This window comes from Diabrotica virgifera, chromosome 6, assembly GCF_917563875.1.
Source record: "Diabrotica virgifera virgifera chromosome 6, PGI_DIABVI_V3a".
In the NCBI taxonomy this organism is placed as follows: Eukaryota; Metazoa; Arthropoda; class Insecta; order Coleoptera; family Chrysomelidae; genus Diabrotica; species Diabrotica virgifera.
Window position 1 is genome coordinate 219318881 of NC_065448.1, and position 17110 is coordinate 219335990.

At 34.0% G+C, this 17110-nt stretch overlaps 1 protein-coding gene across 1 annotated transcript in view; it reads left to right on the forward strand.

Annotated features, from left to right (window-relative positions):
- The window catches only part of LOC114341818 (WD repeat-containing protein on Y chromosome-like), a 49298-nt gene that overhangs the window by 17987 nt on the left and 14201 nt on the right, over nucleotides 1–17110 (forward strand). The window contains exons 7-8 of the mRNA XM_050653172.1: nucleotides 3802–3993; nucleotides 15029–15261. Of these exons, the coding sequence (XP_050509129.1) occupies nucleotides 3802–3993; nucleotides 15029–15261 (425 nt within the window). The remainder of the gene's footprint in view (nucleotides 1–3801; nucleotides 3994–15028; nucleotides 15262–17110) is intronic.

The window sequence follows — 17110 nt, forward strand, 5'->3', positions numbered from 1 at the left end:
CCATTTATTGACATGTTCTTTTCCCATCCTTCAAGCGCTCTTCTTGTAATCTTCTCCTCATATGATTCAGTCAATTTGTACTCTACGAGCTCCCTAGTGGGAAACTTTTGGGGTAGTTCTGATTTCTTTTATTATATATGGATTTTGGGCTGCTGAAACTGAATATGAGGTTTGCGGAAAAAATTTCTTGCCGGAACATTGAAAAAATCGCGAAAAAATCGAAAAATTTCAGCTTTTTTCCGCTTTTTTGCTCAAATCTTGAAAACTATTAAATTATAGTAAATGGCATGTTAACAGAAATTAAAGTACTTAAAATTATCTACAAATATCACTATTTACTTTTTTTTTTCAGACGAACCGTTCGGTCTAAAGTGCAAGTTGAAAATTGCCAATTTTTAACGGTCTTGGCAAAACCCACTTTTTAATTCCAAAACTTTATTTTTTATTAGAATGCTGTCAGTTGATAAATTTCTCCTAGTTTTCTGTACAAATAATAAATTTTAGTTCATAATATGAATATGGTATGTCTCTTCTCACAGCTTCCATGAATCCATTCCATCCTAAAATACCGAGAATGACTCTGCTTTTCCCTTAGAGCCACAGAAGATCAGGCACAAATATGGAGTCACAGTTTCAGTTGGTGTGAACATTCCCTTCGGATCTTGATTTCTGATAAACATTGAGGTTTTGTCCTTTCAAAATGTATTAGTTGAACAGCTCTCTGACTTCCATAAATCTCAGGTGCGGGTTTAGTTTTTAGCCGAGGAATGGATTGGTTAGGAGCTATTGCATGTTTTGGTGCAATACAATAAATGCCATCCATGACGTAAAAAGTGTGGTATCCGTCGATTGTATGTACGTTAACCCTTTCTGTCCCAACGCTGCATAATATATGTTTTTGAAAAAGTGGGTCTGTATTCCCAGCCGCCGTATATATATATATATAAGTTCAAGGTGTTATGGTATCAATTTACCAAAGCCGAAAATATGCGTTGCTTATAAAATTTTAGACTCATTGGTGTCCCAATGCCGTAGAAATATGTCCGAAAATGTTAGATTATTGTTCCCAAAGCCTCAAAATGTTGGCACCTAAGACAGGTCATGCGCACCCATTGCCGTATATATTTGTTCACATATTTTAGATATATTCTATATTGTAGCACTGGTGGCAACGCTTATAGGTAGCTGCTAGAAGGTGAAGCGTTTGTAGCCACAGCAAAGACCAGAAAAAAGAAGCGAATCAAGATACATGTGTGCAAGATGCGGAGTCGGCTTTTGCGTAGTGTCACGTTTTGAGGAGTACCACACAAAAGAAAGCTTTTAATGTTAATTTACATTACATTATCTTTTTTAAGTTAGTTACATTTTCTCAAGTTGGTTTGCTCTCTGATGAGTATACTTTTGAGAAGAAAACGTTTAAGTTGGTTAAAAAAACTCATTAAAAAACATGTTTTGGTCATTAACAAAAATACAGGTCATAAATTAAATCACATATTCTGGGACCAAAAATAGTTCGAATGAACCTAACTTACCTTAGTACAAATATGCACATAAAAAAAGTTATAGCCCTTTGAACTTACAAAATAAAAATCGATTTTTTTGTATATATCGAAAACTGTTAGAGATTTTTTATTGAAAATGGATATGTGGCATTCTTATGACAGGAGCATCTTAAAGAAAAATTATAGTGAAATTTGTGCTTTCCATAAAAATTTTATAGGGGTTTTGTTCCCTTAAACCCCCCCAAACTTTTCTGTACGTTCAAATTAAATTATTATTGTGGTACCATTAGTTAAATTCAATATTTTTAAAACTTTTTTGGCTCTTAGTATTTTTTCGATAAGGCATTTTTTATCCAGTTGTGGCTTCTTTTTTAATATGTTTACATAAAAATCTTATGGGGGTTTTGTTCCTTTAAACCCTACAAATGTTTGTGTACGCTTCAATTAAACTATGACTGCGATACCATTAGTTAAACAAAATGTTTTTAAAACTTTTTTGCCTCTTTGTATTTTTTCGAGAAGGCAACTTTTATCGAGATATGGCTTCTTTTTTAATACGGTTCAAAATATACCTAAAAATGTAAATCATACATAAATTTTCATATTATTACCAAGTCTCCATAATCGTACTTAACCATATACAAATGTGTGGTGGATTTGACAAATATTCAAAATATCTCGATAAAACCTGAATTTTCGAAAAAGCACTAGGAGCCAAAAAAGTTTTAAAAATATTGTGTTTAAGTAATGGTACTACAATAATAATTTAATTGGAACGTACACAAAAGTTTGGGGGGTTTAAAGGAACTAAACCCCCATAAAATTTTTATAGGGTGTCCAAATTTCACTATAATTTTTTGTTAAGATGCTACTGTCATAAGAATGCCATATGTCCATTTTCAATAAAAAATCCTTAATAGTTTTCGATATATTGGAAAAAATCGATTTTCATTTTGTAACTTCAAAGGGTTGTAACTTTTTTTATATGCACATTTGTACTAAGGTAAGTTAGGTTCAATCAAACTATTTTTGGTCCCAGAATATGCGATTAAATTTATGACCTGTATTTTCGTTACACCCTGTATATAAGGCAATGGGACTCTAAGCATGAAAAAACCTTTGGGATTGAGAGACCAACATGTAAATTAAGGCCTGGCATAGAAAGGGTTAAAATCAGCGTTTTCGTACACCTGTTGTGTAAAGCGCGGCTGGTCAATTTTCTCCCGATCGTCTGCGATTGCTGATACTTCCAGATAAGCAACACGCTTGCTCAAAGTCTTGTAGCGGCAGTTTGGCCCAGATAGTTGGTCTCACCATTCCTTGCAGGGTTGGTCGTTTTCTCTAGAAAAAGTACGGCTCAAGAAAATAGGTTGATGGAGTTTCCTCTTTGGGGTTTTGTTCATCCTATACAGAAGCTGTTCGCCTGGAAGTGTCATCATTCGCAGGCGATCCGCAGAAAGATGACTTGCCGTGCTTTACACAGCAGGTGTACGATAACGCTGATTTTAACGTACATGCCAAAACATGCAGTAGCTTCTAAGCAATCCATTCCTCAGATAAAAAAGAAACCCGCGCCTGAGGTTTATGGAAGTCAGGGAGCTGTTCAACTAATTCATTTTAAAAGGACGAAACCTCAAGGTTTATCAGAAATCAAGATAACAGATCCGAAGGAAATGTTCACATCAACTGAAACTGTGACTCCATCTGTGCCTGATCCTTTGTGGCTCTAAGGGAAAAGCAGAGACATTCCCGGTCTCTTAGGACGGAATGGACTCATGAAAGCTGTCACAAGAGACATACCATACCTATGAACTAACATTTATTATTTGTACAGAAAACTAGGAGAAATTTATCAAATGACAGCATTCTAATAAAAAATAAAGTTTTGGAATGTAAAAAGTGGGTTTTGCCGAGACCGTTAAAAATTGGCAATTTTCAACTTGTACTTTAGCCCGAACGGTTCGTCTGAAAAAAAAAGTAAACAGTGATATTTGTAGATAATTTTAAGTACTTTAACTTCTGTTAACAGACCATTTACTAAAAGTTAATAGTTTTCGAGATTTGAGCAAAAAAGCGGAAAAAAGCTAAAATTTTTTGCTTTTTTTGCGATTTTTTCAATGTTCCGGCAAGAAATTTTGTCCGCAAACCTCATATTCGGATTCAGCAGCCCAAAATCCATATATAATGAAAGAAATCAGAACTACCCCAAAACTTTCCTAGTCAAAACACAATTTTATTGAATCAATAATAATTCTTTAAATATAATAAAATAGAAATTATTAGAAATATTTTGTTGTAGGGATGCAACTGTTTCTCTTTTAGTACAACTCTAAATATTTTGGTTACTGGAAGTGATGATAAAACAATAAGAGTATGGAATTCGGTATTAGCTTCCAATACAATCGCAGTTTTTACTGGACACCTGCAAAGAATTATTGATGTGTCTATAATGGACAACCAAAAAACAATTTTGTCCTTTTCTGAAGATGGAGTAAGTAATTTATTATGCAATGGTCGTAGATAGATATAGCATATTTATAAGTTCTCTTTTTATTTGTGCAACGTAATTTTACATCTGCAATTAAACAGTTGCACAAAGTTTTTGAATTTTCTGAGAAATGATGCCACTCTTAGGATTATTATTAGGTATCTATCTATCTATTACCCTTCATTTGTTCAAAGTTGAACGTAGCCCCCCCCCCCTTATTTTTCCACTCTTCTCGGTTCAGCGCTAATTTTTTCCATCTGGTCCCTGCGTATCTTTTTAGGTCATCCGACAATCTAAACTGTGGTCTCTCTTATGGTCCCAAGGTCTCCAGTGGGTTATCGCTTCATTCCATCTTCCGTTTCTTCGTCTGCTGTTGTGTCCTGCAAATTTCCATTCAAGAGTGGCTGCATCATTAGGTATATCTCGCTAATAATCCAGCTGAAGGCACTAACTTACTGGAATATGCGGATAGCGACTAAATAGTCTTTTATAGTCCCTGTAGAAGATATATCTACCTGAATGATGCGGCCCTACCCACGTGAGTAATAATCATGTCCCAATCTCCTGGTACCTGAGAGAAATCTCCCAACTTATTCTTCCAACAAATTACGAAAATTTCTCTTCCCGTATCCTTCTGGCATATCCTCACATCTGACAGCAGCAACATCAACACGTCCTGGATCGGTCTACTATTGGATACTAGAGGTTTTTAATTAATCAAACGATTACCGCTATAAGTAGGTAATCCTCCACTCGTAGTTTAACAGCTAGGGCTGGATGAACCTACATGTGGTGTGGCACTAGATTGCCCTGGAGCTGAGAATTAAACTCCAAAGGTAGAAGAGCTAAATTATTCAACGGCCTTGACATGTATAAAGGCACAGGATGACTACCGCAATTAATAAAGATCCACATGGATATCCTTGCTGGGGCCACAGTAACGTCTAATGTCGTTAATTAACGCGTTATTTGACTAACGCGATAGGTGTAGCCATGACTTAGCGCGCTAATTTGTTAATGGTACTATTAATGCCGTTAAACGTTAGGCGATATATCTGGTGTCGGTTTCTTTCGACACTACAAAGGAGTTACTCCGTTACTTATCGCGTTGTTGTGGCTACACTTGCAATGTTTCAACAAGTTCTAGCTTGCAGCGCAGCAGAGTAATTTGTTTTGTGAAATAGGTTACATAAATATATAATACTATTCTACGAAAATTAAGTAGAGTAACGAGAAAATACTTGAATTTTTAACAGTGTTCGAAACAGAAACTTGCTTATAGGATCCCCGACAAAAATCACATAAAAATCGTGGTATTCATGGTGACGCTTGGCAGGGACGCGCCGTCCATTTGGGCAAGGTCGTGCGGCGCACGACGGCGCCAAGGCGTTAAAGGCGCCCTTTGACTCGGCAAAGTTAAATAAATATCCAATTCAAAACTAAATATTTTTTGAAGCAAAAAAAAACATGGCAAAAAATAACTTAGTCCACTCATTCCCAAACATTACTATATATCGTTACGTATATTATTAACTATAGGTACCGATTTCTGTAGCTTCAGCCGTTCTAGCTAAGCGTTTATTTGAAAAACAACACATGTCCATTTTTCGAAAATTCGACTTTACGTAATGTTCTTATAGAATAGTAGTTTATTTCTCCAGTTCACACATTTGGTTCACATTGCATAGAAAATTTTGATAGTTTTAGAAAAACAACAGATTTGATGTCCATCCGTTTTTTTTTTTTGTAAAAACAACACTTGTCCCATCCTAGTCAACGGTAGTTGTAAGTGTGAATGATCTTATCCTCAAATTTATCAGTTGTGTGCATTCTTTGATAGTAACAATGTGATGTTTGTTTCTTTTGAATTAGAAATAGTTCAGCATAACAGAAACTATATGTACAACACAATACCTCTCTATTTTCGAATATATTTTGGTAAGTTTGTACAATTATTTTTATATCCACATTCCTTCCAATAAATGATTAATTATTTATATGGGAAATAAGCCACAATTAAAATGAAAAAAATAATTTTATTAACGTTTCGACGCCCAAATCGGGTGCCGTTGTCAAAATACAAAATATTACTAAAATAAACAAAAGTGTTGTTGCTAAGCAAAAAAATTCTTCTAATAATTTATTTAATCTCACTCATTTATATTGGCAATTCAGACATATATTATACATTTTAAAGTAGAAGACTTTAAAATGATATTGCCAATATTTATGAGTTGCGTTCCTGGGACGACTTACTGAAAGATAGTTCATTCGATTACATGAAATTAACCCCAACTCAAGAATATCCGTCATAAAAAATTATAGCATGTGATATGTCTTTAAAAAGACAACCAAATGCAACGACAGTAAAATTCTCGAGTTAGAGATTTCATAGTAAATCACAAGGGAAAACCAGGAAAAACCCTGTGATACTATCCCGACATCGTAAGTATTTGGTCTTACATTAATTTACTCTCAAAAAATAATACCAAATTCTGACTTGTAACATGTTTAAATTATAAATAATATTAATAATACTAGATATATAAGTAATACTAAAATATAAAATATGTACTAGCTCGATATTATTGACTTACTAATCTTGGTATTTTCTTTCTATTGACTTCCTCTTTCAGTATGGGTAACCACATCCTACTGCATTCTACCGAGGAATTTGCGACACAATTGGTTTCATTTAGCATAATTAGAGCCGCTTCTTTGATTTTTCTCTTTTTACTATCTGATTCTTTCAGGACTATACTTGAATCTCTCCACTGAACTCTATGTTCATTATCCCATGCGTGTTGACATATTTGAGATCTCTCAAATTCTCTATTTTTAATATAAGATTGATGTTCACTTATTCTAACGTCTAATGGTCTTGATGTCTCACCTAAATAAAATTGTTCGCATTCACAAGGTATTTTATAAATGCAATTCTTTGTTCTTTCTTGAGCATTGTTAGGTTTAGTTTTAGATAGAATAGATCTCAATGTGTTTGTTGTTTTGAATGTTGTTGAAATGTTGAATTTATTTCCTATTGTTTTAAGTTTCTCGGATAGTCCTTTTATATATGGTATTGATATTTTCCTCGTATTATTTCTGGTGAATGTTGTAGGATCCCGTTCTAAGTTGTTCTGTTCCATTCGATCCAATCTTGACAATTCCTTATTTATAAACGATAAAGGATAATCGAATGGAACAGAACAACTTAGAACGGGATCCTACAACATTCACCAGAAATAATACGAGGAAAATATCAATACCATATATAAAAGGACTATCCGAGAAACTTAAAACAATAGGAAATAAATTCAACATTTCAACAACATTCAAAACAACAAACACATTGAGATCTATTCTATCTAAAACTAAACCTAACAATGATCAAGAAAGAACAAAGAATTGCATTTATAAAATACCTTGTGAATGCGAACAATTTTATTTAGGTGAGACATCAAGACCATTAGACGTTAGAATAAGTGAACATCAATCTTATATTAAAAATAGAGAATTTGAGAGATCTCAAATATGTCAACACGCATGGGATAATGAACATAGAGTTCAGTGGAGAGATTCAAGTATAGTCCTGAAAGAATCAGATAGTAAAAAGAGAAAAATCAAAGAAGCGGCTCTAATTATGCTAAATGAAACCAATTGTGTCGCAAATTCCTCGGTAGAATGCAGTAGGATGTGGTTACCCATACTGAAAGAGGAAGTCAATAGAAAGAAAATACCAAGATTAGTAAGTCAATAATATCGAGCTAGTACATATTTTATATTTTAGTATTACTTATATATCTAGTATTATTAATATTATTTATAATTTAAACATGCTACAAGTCAGAATTTGGTATTATTTTTTGAGAGTAAATTAATGTAAGACCAAATACTTACGATGTCGGGATAGTATCACAGGGTTTTTCCTGGTTTTCCCTTGTGATTTACTATGAAATCTCTAACTCGAGAATTTTACTGTCGTTGCATTTGGTTGTCTTTTTAAAGACATATCACATGCTATAATTTTTTATGACGGATATTCTTGAGTTGGGGTTAATTTCATGTAATCGAATGAACTATCTTTCAGTAAGTCGTCCCAGGAACGCAACTCATAAATATTGGCAATATCATTTTAAAGTCTTCTACTTTAAAATGTATAATATATGTCTGAATTGCCAATATAAATGAGTGAGATTAAATAAATTATTAGAAGAATTTTTTTGCTTAGCAACAACACTTTTGTTTATTTTAGTAATATTTTGTATTTTGACAACGGCACCCGATTTGGGCGTCGAAACGTTAATAAAATTATTTTTTTCATTTTAATTGTGGCTTATTTCCCATATAAATAATTAATCATAAAAATTCCACAAGGAAATAGCTTCAGAACAACATTAACTTCCAATAAATGTCTTAATAAAAGTAAGATTTGAAATAAATTAAAGCTGGGCAGTTTTACTTGATTTTCCAAAATTTTCATTTTTGGACAAGTGTTGTGTTTCAAATAAACGCTTCAATTACTTAAGATCTAGAATAGGTCAGGAACGGCTTGAAAATCTTACTATTATTTCTACAGAATCTGAGTTTTTAAAGGACCTGAATGATGAAAATCTAATTAATGAATTTGTCAAAGGTAAAGCAAGAAAAGTTTAATTTCTATAAGAAATATCCGTTGGTTTTCATCATAATAAGTACATTTGTTTAAAAAATCGCAATATAAATATGTTTCATTTTTTGATCTTCAATATTTTTTAATAATTTTAAGTAATGCTGTATAACTTTAACATAGTTTTTATTCTGTTCTGTTTTATTATGCAATATAGTTTTAAAAAATTATTTTTAACAACTACTACACTACTAGAAACAACAGAGATGAAAATACTTCGACGAATATCAGGCAAAAGTCTGATGGATAGTGAGAGAAGCGAAAACATAAGAAGATCATGCAATGTAGAAGACATAAAATGGATGGTTGACAAAACGGAAACAGGAGTGGAACGAACACAGTAGTAGAATGGAAGAGAATATGATAGTACGAATAGCACGAGATAAGCCACCAAATGGACGAAGAAGTATTGGCAGACCAAGAAAAAGATGGTGCGATTATCTAAACAATTTAGGAGGCAAATACTGAAGAATAAACATGCTTTAAAGTTTCCATACAAGAAGGAAGAAGAATATATTATTTTTTATAACAGTAATCTGTACTTACTATTTCCTTAAAAAAAAATCTGGGTTGACGTAGAAAAAATTTCATAGTTTTCCACGTTGAAATGTGAAGGAGTGATTGATATTTCTACCCTGGTAATTTTGATATAGGCGCTTATCAATATTTTGCACGACGGCGCCGAAGTTACTTGGCGCGTCCCTGACGCTTGGCGTCGAATTGTGCAATCATTATCTTTTTCAGCGACCGTAGAAAATTTGAAAAATAAAAAAGACACACTTATGGGATACTATAGGACCCATTTAAATAAATATAAAAAATCGTTAAAATCTGGCATGGGAACGAATGAGGTATATAAAACAAGTTGGTTTGCATTTGATGTCATTACCGTGTTCGTTTTCTGTGCATTTTTATCATCCACCATATTCTTTTGAGTCTTGGTTTTTGCTTGATCCATTTATAAAATAATAAATTCATAAAATAATAATTAGTACTCATAAAATATGACAGTGTAGCAGCTTCGACTTCCATCTTGAAATTATTGGATTAAGAAAAGCGTTTTCTGCTGACTATACGCGCTAAAATAAGTGTGGCCAGTCACTTTAACGCGCAGTTTATTCCATCATTTTTGGTGTGTTAATTAATACGATAATGGACGTTAGACGTTAACGTTACTGTGGCCCCAGCATTAGTTAAAATTATCGTGGACAGAACTTATCGATAATTTACTTAATAATTATGCAGCTCGGAATACAAGGTCCGGGAGGGGAGAACAATCAGGGGATATTTTTCAAAGCCACCTCCCTTTCAGTACCAAAACTCAAAATTTTAAATAAGGAATGAGCCATCGCAAATCATTGGACAGATATTTTACTGAAGAATTAGGGAAAATTTACTCTGTTCTTGTGATTAAGTATAAATGTATTAAAATGATAGATACACCTCTTAAAAACTAAACATCTATATTTTGTTAGTGTTAATAATTTTTTTCCGTCATTTTTAACCTGCTTAAATAGTGGAATTTATTACATTTCTTTTGAGCAAGTGAATTTATTCGATTTTCAAATATGTCTTGAAAAAGAAATTACCCTAACTTATCAGTCGCGCCATCTATCAGAAAATTTACAAACCTACTTGTTTGAGCACTACTGTGCTTTACAGAAGGCCCTAAAGTTTTATCTCAAAACATTGGTAGATGGCAGTTTCTTGTTTCCAGTTTATAATTTTTAAAATACAACCGTGCTTGCTTCCTTAACATTCAACAATTTAATTTATAACATCAGTACCGGCGCTAGGGTATGAGGCGCCCGTCTGCAAAACTAGCATAGGCGCCCTTCGGTTTATTTTAAATTAATATTTTATATCGCAGCAGCGGAAAAAAATCTCATTTTGGCGCCCCCAGACAGGGGCGCCCGCCTGCGGTGCATCCCTTGCAGGCCCGTTATCGCCAGCCCTGTATAACATTAATATTTATACGCAATAGTAATTCAGAGAAAAGCCAAATTTCGGATATTGTGGAACAATTTTCTTTTATTTTTATAACGGCGACTGAAATTCTTAAGACATGTCTTCTACATGTCTTCTACCCACATGTCTTAAGAGAAAGGTATTCGATCAGTGCGTCCTCCCAGTCTTGACGTACGGATCAGAAACACTTACCTTAACTAAAGCCTCGGCTACCAAACTAAGAGTCACGCAGAGAAGAATGGAGCGGTCAATGTTAGGAATAACTCTGCGAGACAAAATCAGAAACGAAGAAATCAGGAGAAGAACAAAGGTGACTGACGTCATCGAGAGGATAGCCAGGTTGAAGTGGAGATGGGCAGGACACGTAGCCAGAATGACAGATGGGCGATGGACGAAGAGGTTATTGGAATGGAGGCCAAGAGAAGACAAGAGAAGCGTCGGTCGACCGCCTACAAGATGGACTGACGATTTAAGAAAGGTAAATAAAAACTGGATGAGGGCGGCGCAGGATAGATGGGGTTGGAAACGAGGGGAGGAGGCCTATGTTCAGCAGTGGACTTTTGAGGCTGGATGATGATGATGATGATGACTGAAATTCTATATTATCGAGAACCACAAATAATGTTTGAATACTGTACAAAGAAAAACGTTAATATGAAATTATTTATGTTGTACGTTGTAGTGTTGTACCCATAGAGTCTTCTTCTTCCGCCTCTTTGCATCCACTCCTGGACAAAGGCTTTCCCATGAGCTCTCCACTGTTCTCTATTTTGTGCTATTTGGTGCCAGTTTCTCCTTACTGTGGCTTTGATGTCGTCTAGCCATTATTTTTGTGGTCTTCCTCTACAACGACTGTGTTCGTGGTCCCCAATGTACAATGTTTCTCGTCCACCTGTCGTTGTTTTGCCGTGTCACGTGTCCAACCCAGTTCCATTTTATTTGCGAAATTCTTCCAATTACATCTTCCACCATTGTCCTTCTTCGCACTTCCTCATTTCGTATATATTCCCTCAGAGATACTCCTAACATAGCTCGTTCGATTGCCCTCTATATGTCGTTTTCAATCTATTGGCTGATGCTGATACCTCTGTACCTAAGTGTCACGGTCCCCATTCCATAAGTCATAACTGGTAGAATACAACTGTTGAATACCCTTTTCTTTTTAGATTTATTGGTATATTTTTGTCATTCGGATTCTTATAGTTATCTCTGCTGTTTGCCTAGATGCATAGAGTCTAGCTATTTTATTTTATTTAGATAAAGTTAGTAATTATTTATATATAAATCATACAGCTCCATAGTGGAGCAACGGGCACATGAGTTTCCAATAGCAAAATAGTAAAAGCAAAAGGTTTGATAGTAAGGTTGCTAGCCTAGCATCACGCATCATTGCTTGAGTCTCTTCCAATGTTACGACCTATTGAGTAATTTTCTCCACTCTCTTCTCTTCCTTGCAATATTTGCTTCGTTCCATGTTAAATTAACTTATCTAAGTTCTTTTTCTATCGTTCTCTTCTATGTGGCTAGTGATCTTCCTTGTTTTCTTTTACCTGGTAGAATGTAGTGTATAAAGCTCGTCTCGCTATACTTGACAGAGGTTTCCGTAATGTGTGACCTATTCACCTCCATTTCCGCTTTTTTATTGTAATTTCTATTGTTCCTCGTTCGTTATTTGCCACAGTTCTTCGTTTGTAATTTTATTTGGACAAAATGCTTTCAATATTATTCATAGACATCTGTTCACAAAGGATTGCATTTTTTAAAAAAGTTTTTTGTTATATTTCCATGTTTCAGCTCCATATACTAAGACTGATTTCACATTTGTGTGGAAAAGGCGCAATTTCCTTTTTTTTTGCTAATACTTGTCCACGCCCATACCTTGCGTAATGTGTTGAAGGCGTTTTGTGCTAAGCCCATTCTCCTTGGTATGTCTTTTTCCGTGCCACCTGTTGCATTTACTAGACCACCCAGATAGCAAAACTCATACTTCTGTGATGCTAAGGCAAAACCCGATATGTCAAAAAACGTGATTTTGCAGCAGATGAGTTTAAAAGTTCGTGGTGTTGTTGTAATAGTGGACATATCGGACAAACTAATTTTATTATCTACTTGTTACATGGATGCGTTTAGCCATATAAGGTTTTGTCATCATATAATTTTTGACATATCGGGTTTTGCCTTAGTACCACAGACTTATTTTATTTGTATGTTCTTCACATATTTATTCGTCGTTGCTTTTTTTTTGCTTGAGAGTATTTTCGTTTTCTTTGCGGTTATTTTTAATCCAACAGTTTTTGTTATGTCTTTAAATTTGGTCATTTTATTTTGCATATGTTGTTCATTTGATGTTATGAGGCATAATGTCGTCACCAAATTCTAGATCATTATCCAATATATTATTACTATGAATAGCGTAGGTGACAGAACACATCCTTGTCGAACTCCTTTTTTAATATTTATTATTTGTTCGGATAGTTCACCTCCGTGCTCAACTATTGCAGTCCATTGGTCGTAAATGAGCCTTATTTTCCTAATATATTTGTCTGATATTCCGTAGTGTTTCAGTATATTCCACATCATGTTGCGGTTAATTGAATTAAAGGCTTTTTCAAAGTCTATAAAATTAATAAAAAGGTATTAATTTTTTCCCGTTACCTCTTCCAAAATGACTAAATTTTTTACATGAACTATTCAAGAGTTGTTCGGCAGAAATCCTGCTTGGTTTATTTTAAGTTTTTCATTTGTGGGGTCTCTTATTCGTTCCAGGATGATCCTGGCAATTATTTTACTAGCAACATTTAATAGGGCAATTGCTCTTCAATTTTCACATAAATCAAGGTTTGCTTTCTTTGTTAATTTTATTGTCATTCCTTCGTTCCATTCCATAGGTATCTTTTTATCGGTCCATTTTTTTTTTCAGTACATTATAGCCAAAAAAAAATATCCACTGACAGGGTTAAGTGCGCCTTTATTAATTCTGTTGCTGTTCCATCTACTCCCGATGCTTTGTCGTTTCTTCCTGTTTCTTCTACAAATACAGGGTGTTTCATTAATAATTGTCCATATAGTAACTGGAGAAACCTTAGCACAAAATACGAAGATTTAACCTAAAACACTTAAATAAAATGTGGTTCCTTACTGAGTTACAGGGTGTTTTATCTAAAAATTTAAAAACTATTTTTGCTTAGCATTTTAAAACTATTCGACGTATCCTTTTCATACTTAGCAGAAAGTATAGGTCCTATGCAAACTACTAAATTACGTTAAACAAACGTTTCTGGCTATTACCTGAGGCGTACGACGGGGGAAAGTGAATGGTTGACCCTTTCCAAATTCTACGCTACTGGCGGAATTGCTATTTTAGTTCAATTTTTGGATTCTCCAATACTTTCTATGAAAATAATATACTTTTCATTCGTAACGATAAAGTCATTAGTTTTCGAGATATTTGAAGTTAAAAATGAAACGACACGGTTATTTTGATTAATGTATTGTGTCGCTTCATTTTTAATTTCAAATATCTCAAAACTAATCATTTTATCGTTACGAATGAAGAGTATATTATTTGCATAAAAAGTATTGGAAAATCAAAAAATTACACTAAAATAGCAATTTCGTCAGTTTCGTAGAATTTGGGAAGGAACAACCAGTCACTATCCCCTATCGTACGCCTCTGGTAGTAGCTAGAAATGTTTATTTATCTTAATTTAGTAGGGTGTACAGTGCCTACACTTTCTGCCAAGTATGATAAGGATACGCCAAATAGTTTTAAAGTACTGAGTACAAATCATTTTTAAATTTTAATCTTATGAATCATATCATAAATTAATCAAAATGAAGTTACCAATGAAGAGTATATTATTTACGTAGAAAGTATTGGAGAATCTAAAAATGGCACTAAAATAGTAATTCCTCCAGTGGCGTAGAATTTGAGAAGGGTCAACCATTCACTATCCCCTGTCGTACGCCTATGGTAGTAGCTAGAAACGTTTGTTTATCATAATTTAGTAGGGTGTATAGTAGTCGCACTTTCTGCCAAGTGTGAAAAGGATACGTAGAACAGTTTTAAAATGCTGAGCAAAAATAGTTTTTTAATTTTTAGATAAAACACCCTGTAACTCAGTAAGGAACCACATTTTATTTAAGTGTTTTAGGTTAAATCTTCGTATTTTGTGCTAAGGTTTCTCCAGTTACTATATGGACAATTATTAATGAAACACCCTGTATATGAAGTTTTATGCCCTCATCATACAATTCTGCTACAATTCTGCTACCATATTTCTGCTACCATCTTTCTGCTACTTCTTTTTGTCTATTAAGTATATCCCCTTGTTTCCCTTTTAATTAGTCGATACATTACTAGTGCTGGATTAATATTATTTTTCTATTTCAATTTTGTTGTAGATACTAAAACTTTGGGAAATAAATGAAAATAAATGTCTTCAAACAATCAATATTGAATTTCCAGCTTTTAATATACTAGGAAAACGTATAGAATTTGGTAGAAGAAATATTTATCCAGGTGCCAAACGTAGCTCGAAGCATTTGCGATATAAAGATGACATTAGTTTGCATAAAAAATATTTTGGTATTTCAGAAGTTGAGGAAAGACCACAACTAGATGAAGAAATTCGAGGGTAACATAGTATATGTATAGCAATGTTTAGCAATGCTCAATGCATATGTATTGCAACTTAGTCCATTTCCTAATATTCTTGCAAAGATTTTGTATACAGTTTCTAGAATATACACTATTTCTTTATAGTTTTTACGCTTCAGTGTGTGCCCTTTTTTATGCAGCGGGCATATGCGGGTCTCTTACCAAGCAGTAGGCATTATTTCATTTTCCCATACTTGCACTATTAGTGTCTTTCTTTGAATTTTATCTCTACCAAACATGATCATTTCTTTGTAATTTTTACCAGGACTTCTGTTATTGTTCATTTCATTAATTGCTGTCGTCACCTGCTCTTCTATAGGCTGCCTTTCTACTATCTCATCTCCAACAGCCCAACTGACTACTGCTTTGAGCTCCACATCACTATTCAATAACTCTTCCAAGTGTTTTCCCCTTATTTTTTCTACCGGATCATTAATTAAACTTCCGTCTTTGCCTTTCATATGCGCATTAATCGCCGAGACAGAAGACGATCTCCAAAGATTAACACACACATAATACAACAGCAAAGAAATACAATATGATAATAGCAGCAGAAAAAACCGAATATATGACAAAATCTAAATACCCACTCCGATGTAAAATCGAAATTGATGGGAAAATAATAAAGCAGGAAGCAAGGTTTAGATATTTGGGAATAGATATAACCAGTTACGGAGATGTTGAAGAGGAAGTACGACAACAAAGCTTAAAAGCAAGTAAAGCGGCGGGATCTCTTAATGACACAATCTGAAAGAACAAACACCTAACACAAGACAAAAAAGCAAGAATCTATAAAGCAGTAATTAGACCTATATTATTGACATACACGGCGGAGAAAAGACCTGACACATCTTAAACGAGACGACTACTAGAAACAACAGAGATGAAAATACTCCGACGAATATCATGGAAAATTCTGTTGGATAGGGAGAGAAGCGAAAACATAAGAAGATCATGCAATGTAGAAGATATAAATGGATGGGTGACAAAACGGAAACAGGAGTGGAACGAACACATTAGTAGAATGGCAGAGGATAGAATAGTACGAATAGTACGAGATAAGTCACGAAATGGACGAAGAAGTATTGGCAGACAAGAAAAAGATAGTGCGATACCTTAAACAATTTAGGAGGCTAATATTGAAGAAGAAACAGGCTTTAAAGCCTACATACAAGAAGGAAGAAGAAGCCTTTCATATGTAAATTGATTTTGGTAACCTTTTCCCATCTTATTAACTTCTTGATAGAACGACCACATCGCTTTGTTTTTGAACTTTTCTTCTATCTCTTTTAATTTCAACTTATTTTGTATGTCTTTTCTTTCTACACAGAGCTTTAAGTTTTACTGGAATTATTCTCTATTCTTATTTTTTATATTCTCTATTATCTGGTAATAATTGTTGTACGATCGTCTTTTTTCCTTTGCTATCGCCTGACACTCTTCGTCAAACCAATCTTTGTTTATACTTCTCTTGAAGTTGTCTTAACTATTTTCTCGCTAGCTTCTCCTTCGGCTGATATAATTTGTTTCCAGACTTACTCCGTAAATTTTTCGTGACTAGACATCTCGTAACGCGACAATCCGTAACCGGAAAAGTGGTAACGGACAACTCGTAACGGCGACAGTTCGTAACAGCGACACTTCGTAACAGCGACAGTTCGTAACTATACAAAATCGTAACGGACAATTCGTAACGTCAAAATTGAATTATTCTGTTTATTTTTGTTAAAGTGGAAATTAACTGCTATTAAAGTTATAATTGAAATTATGGTTATCAATTTAATGAATCAGTACCGGAATAAACATGTTTAACCCATTTTATATTT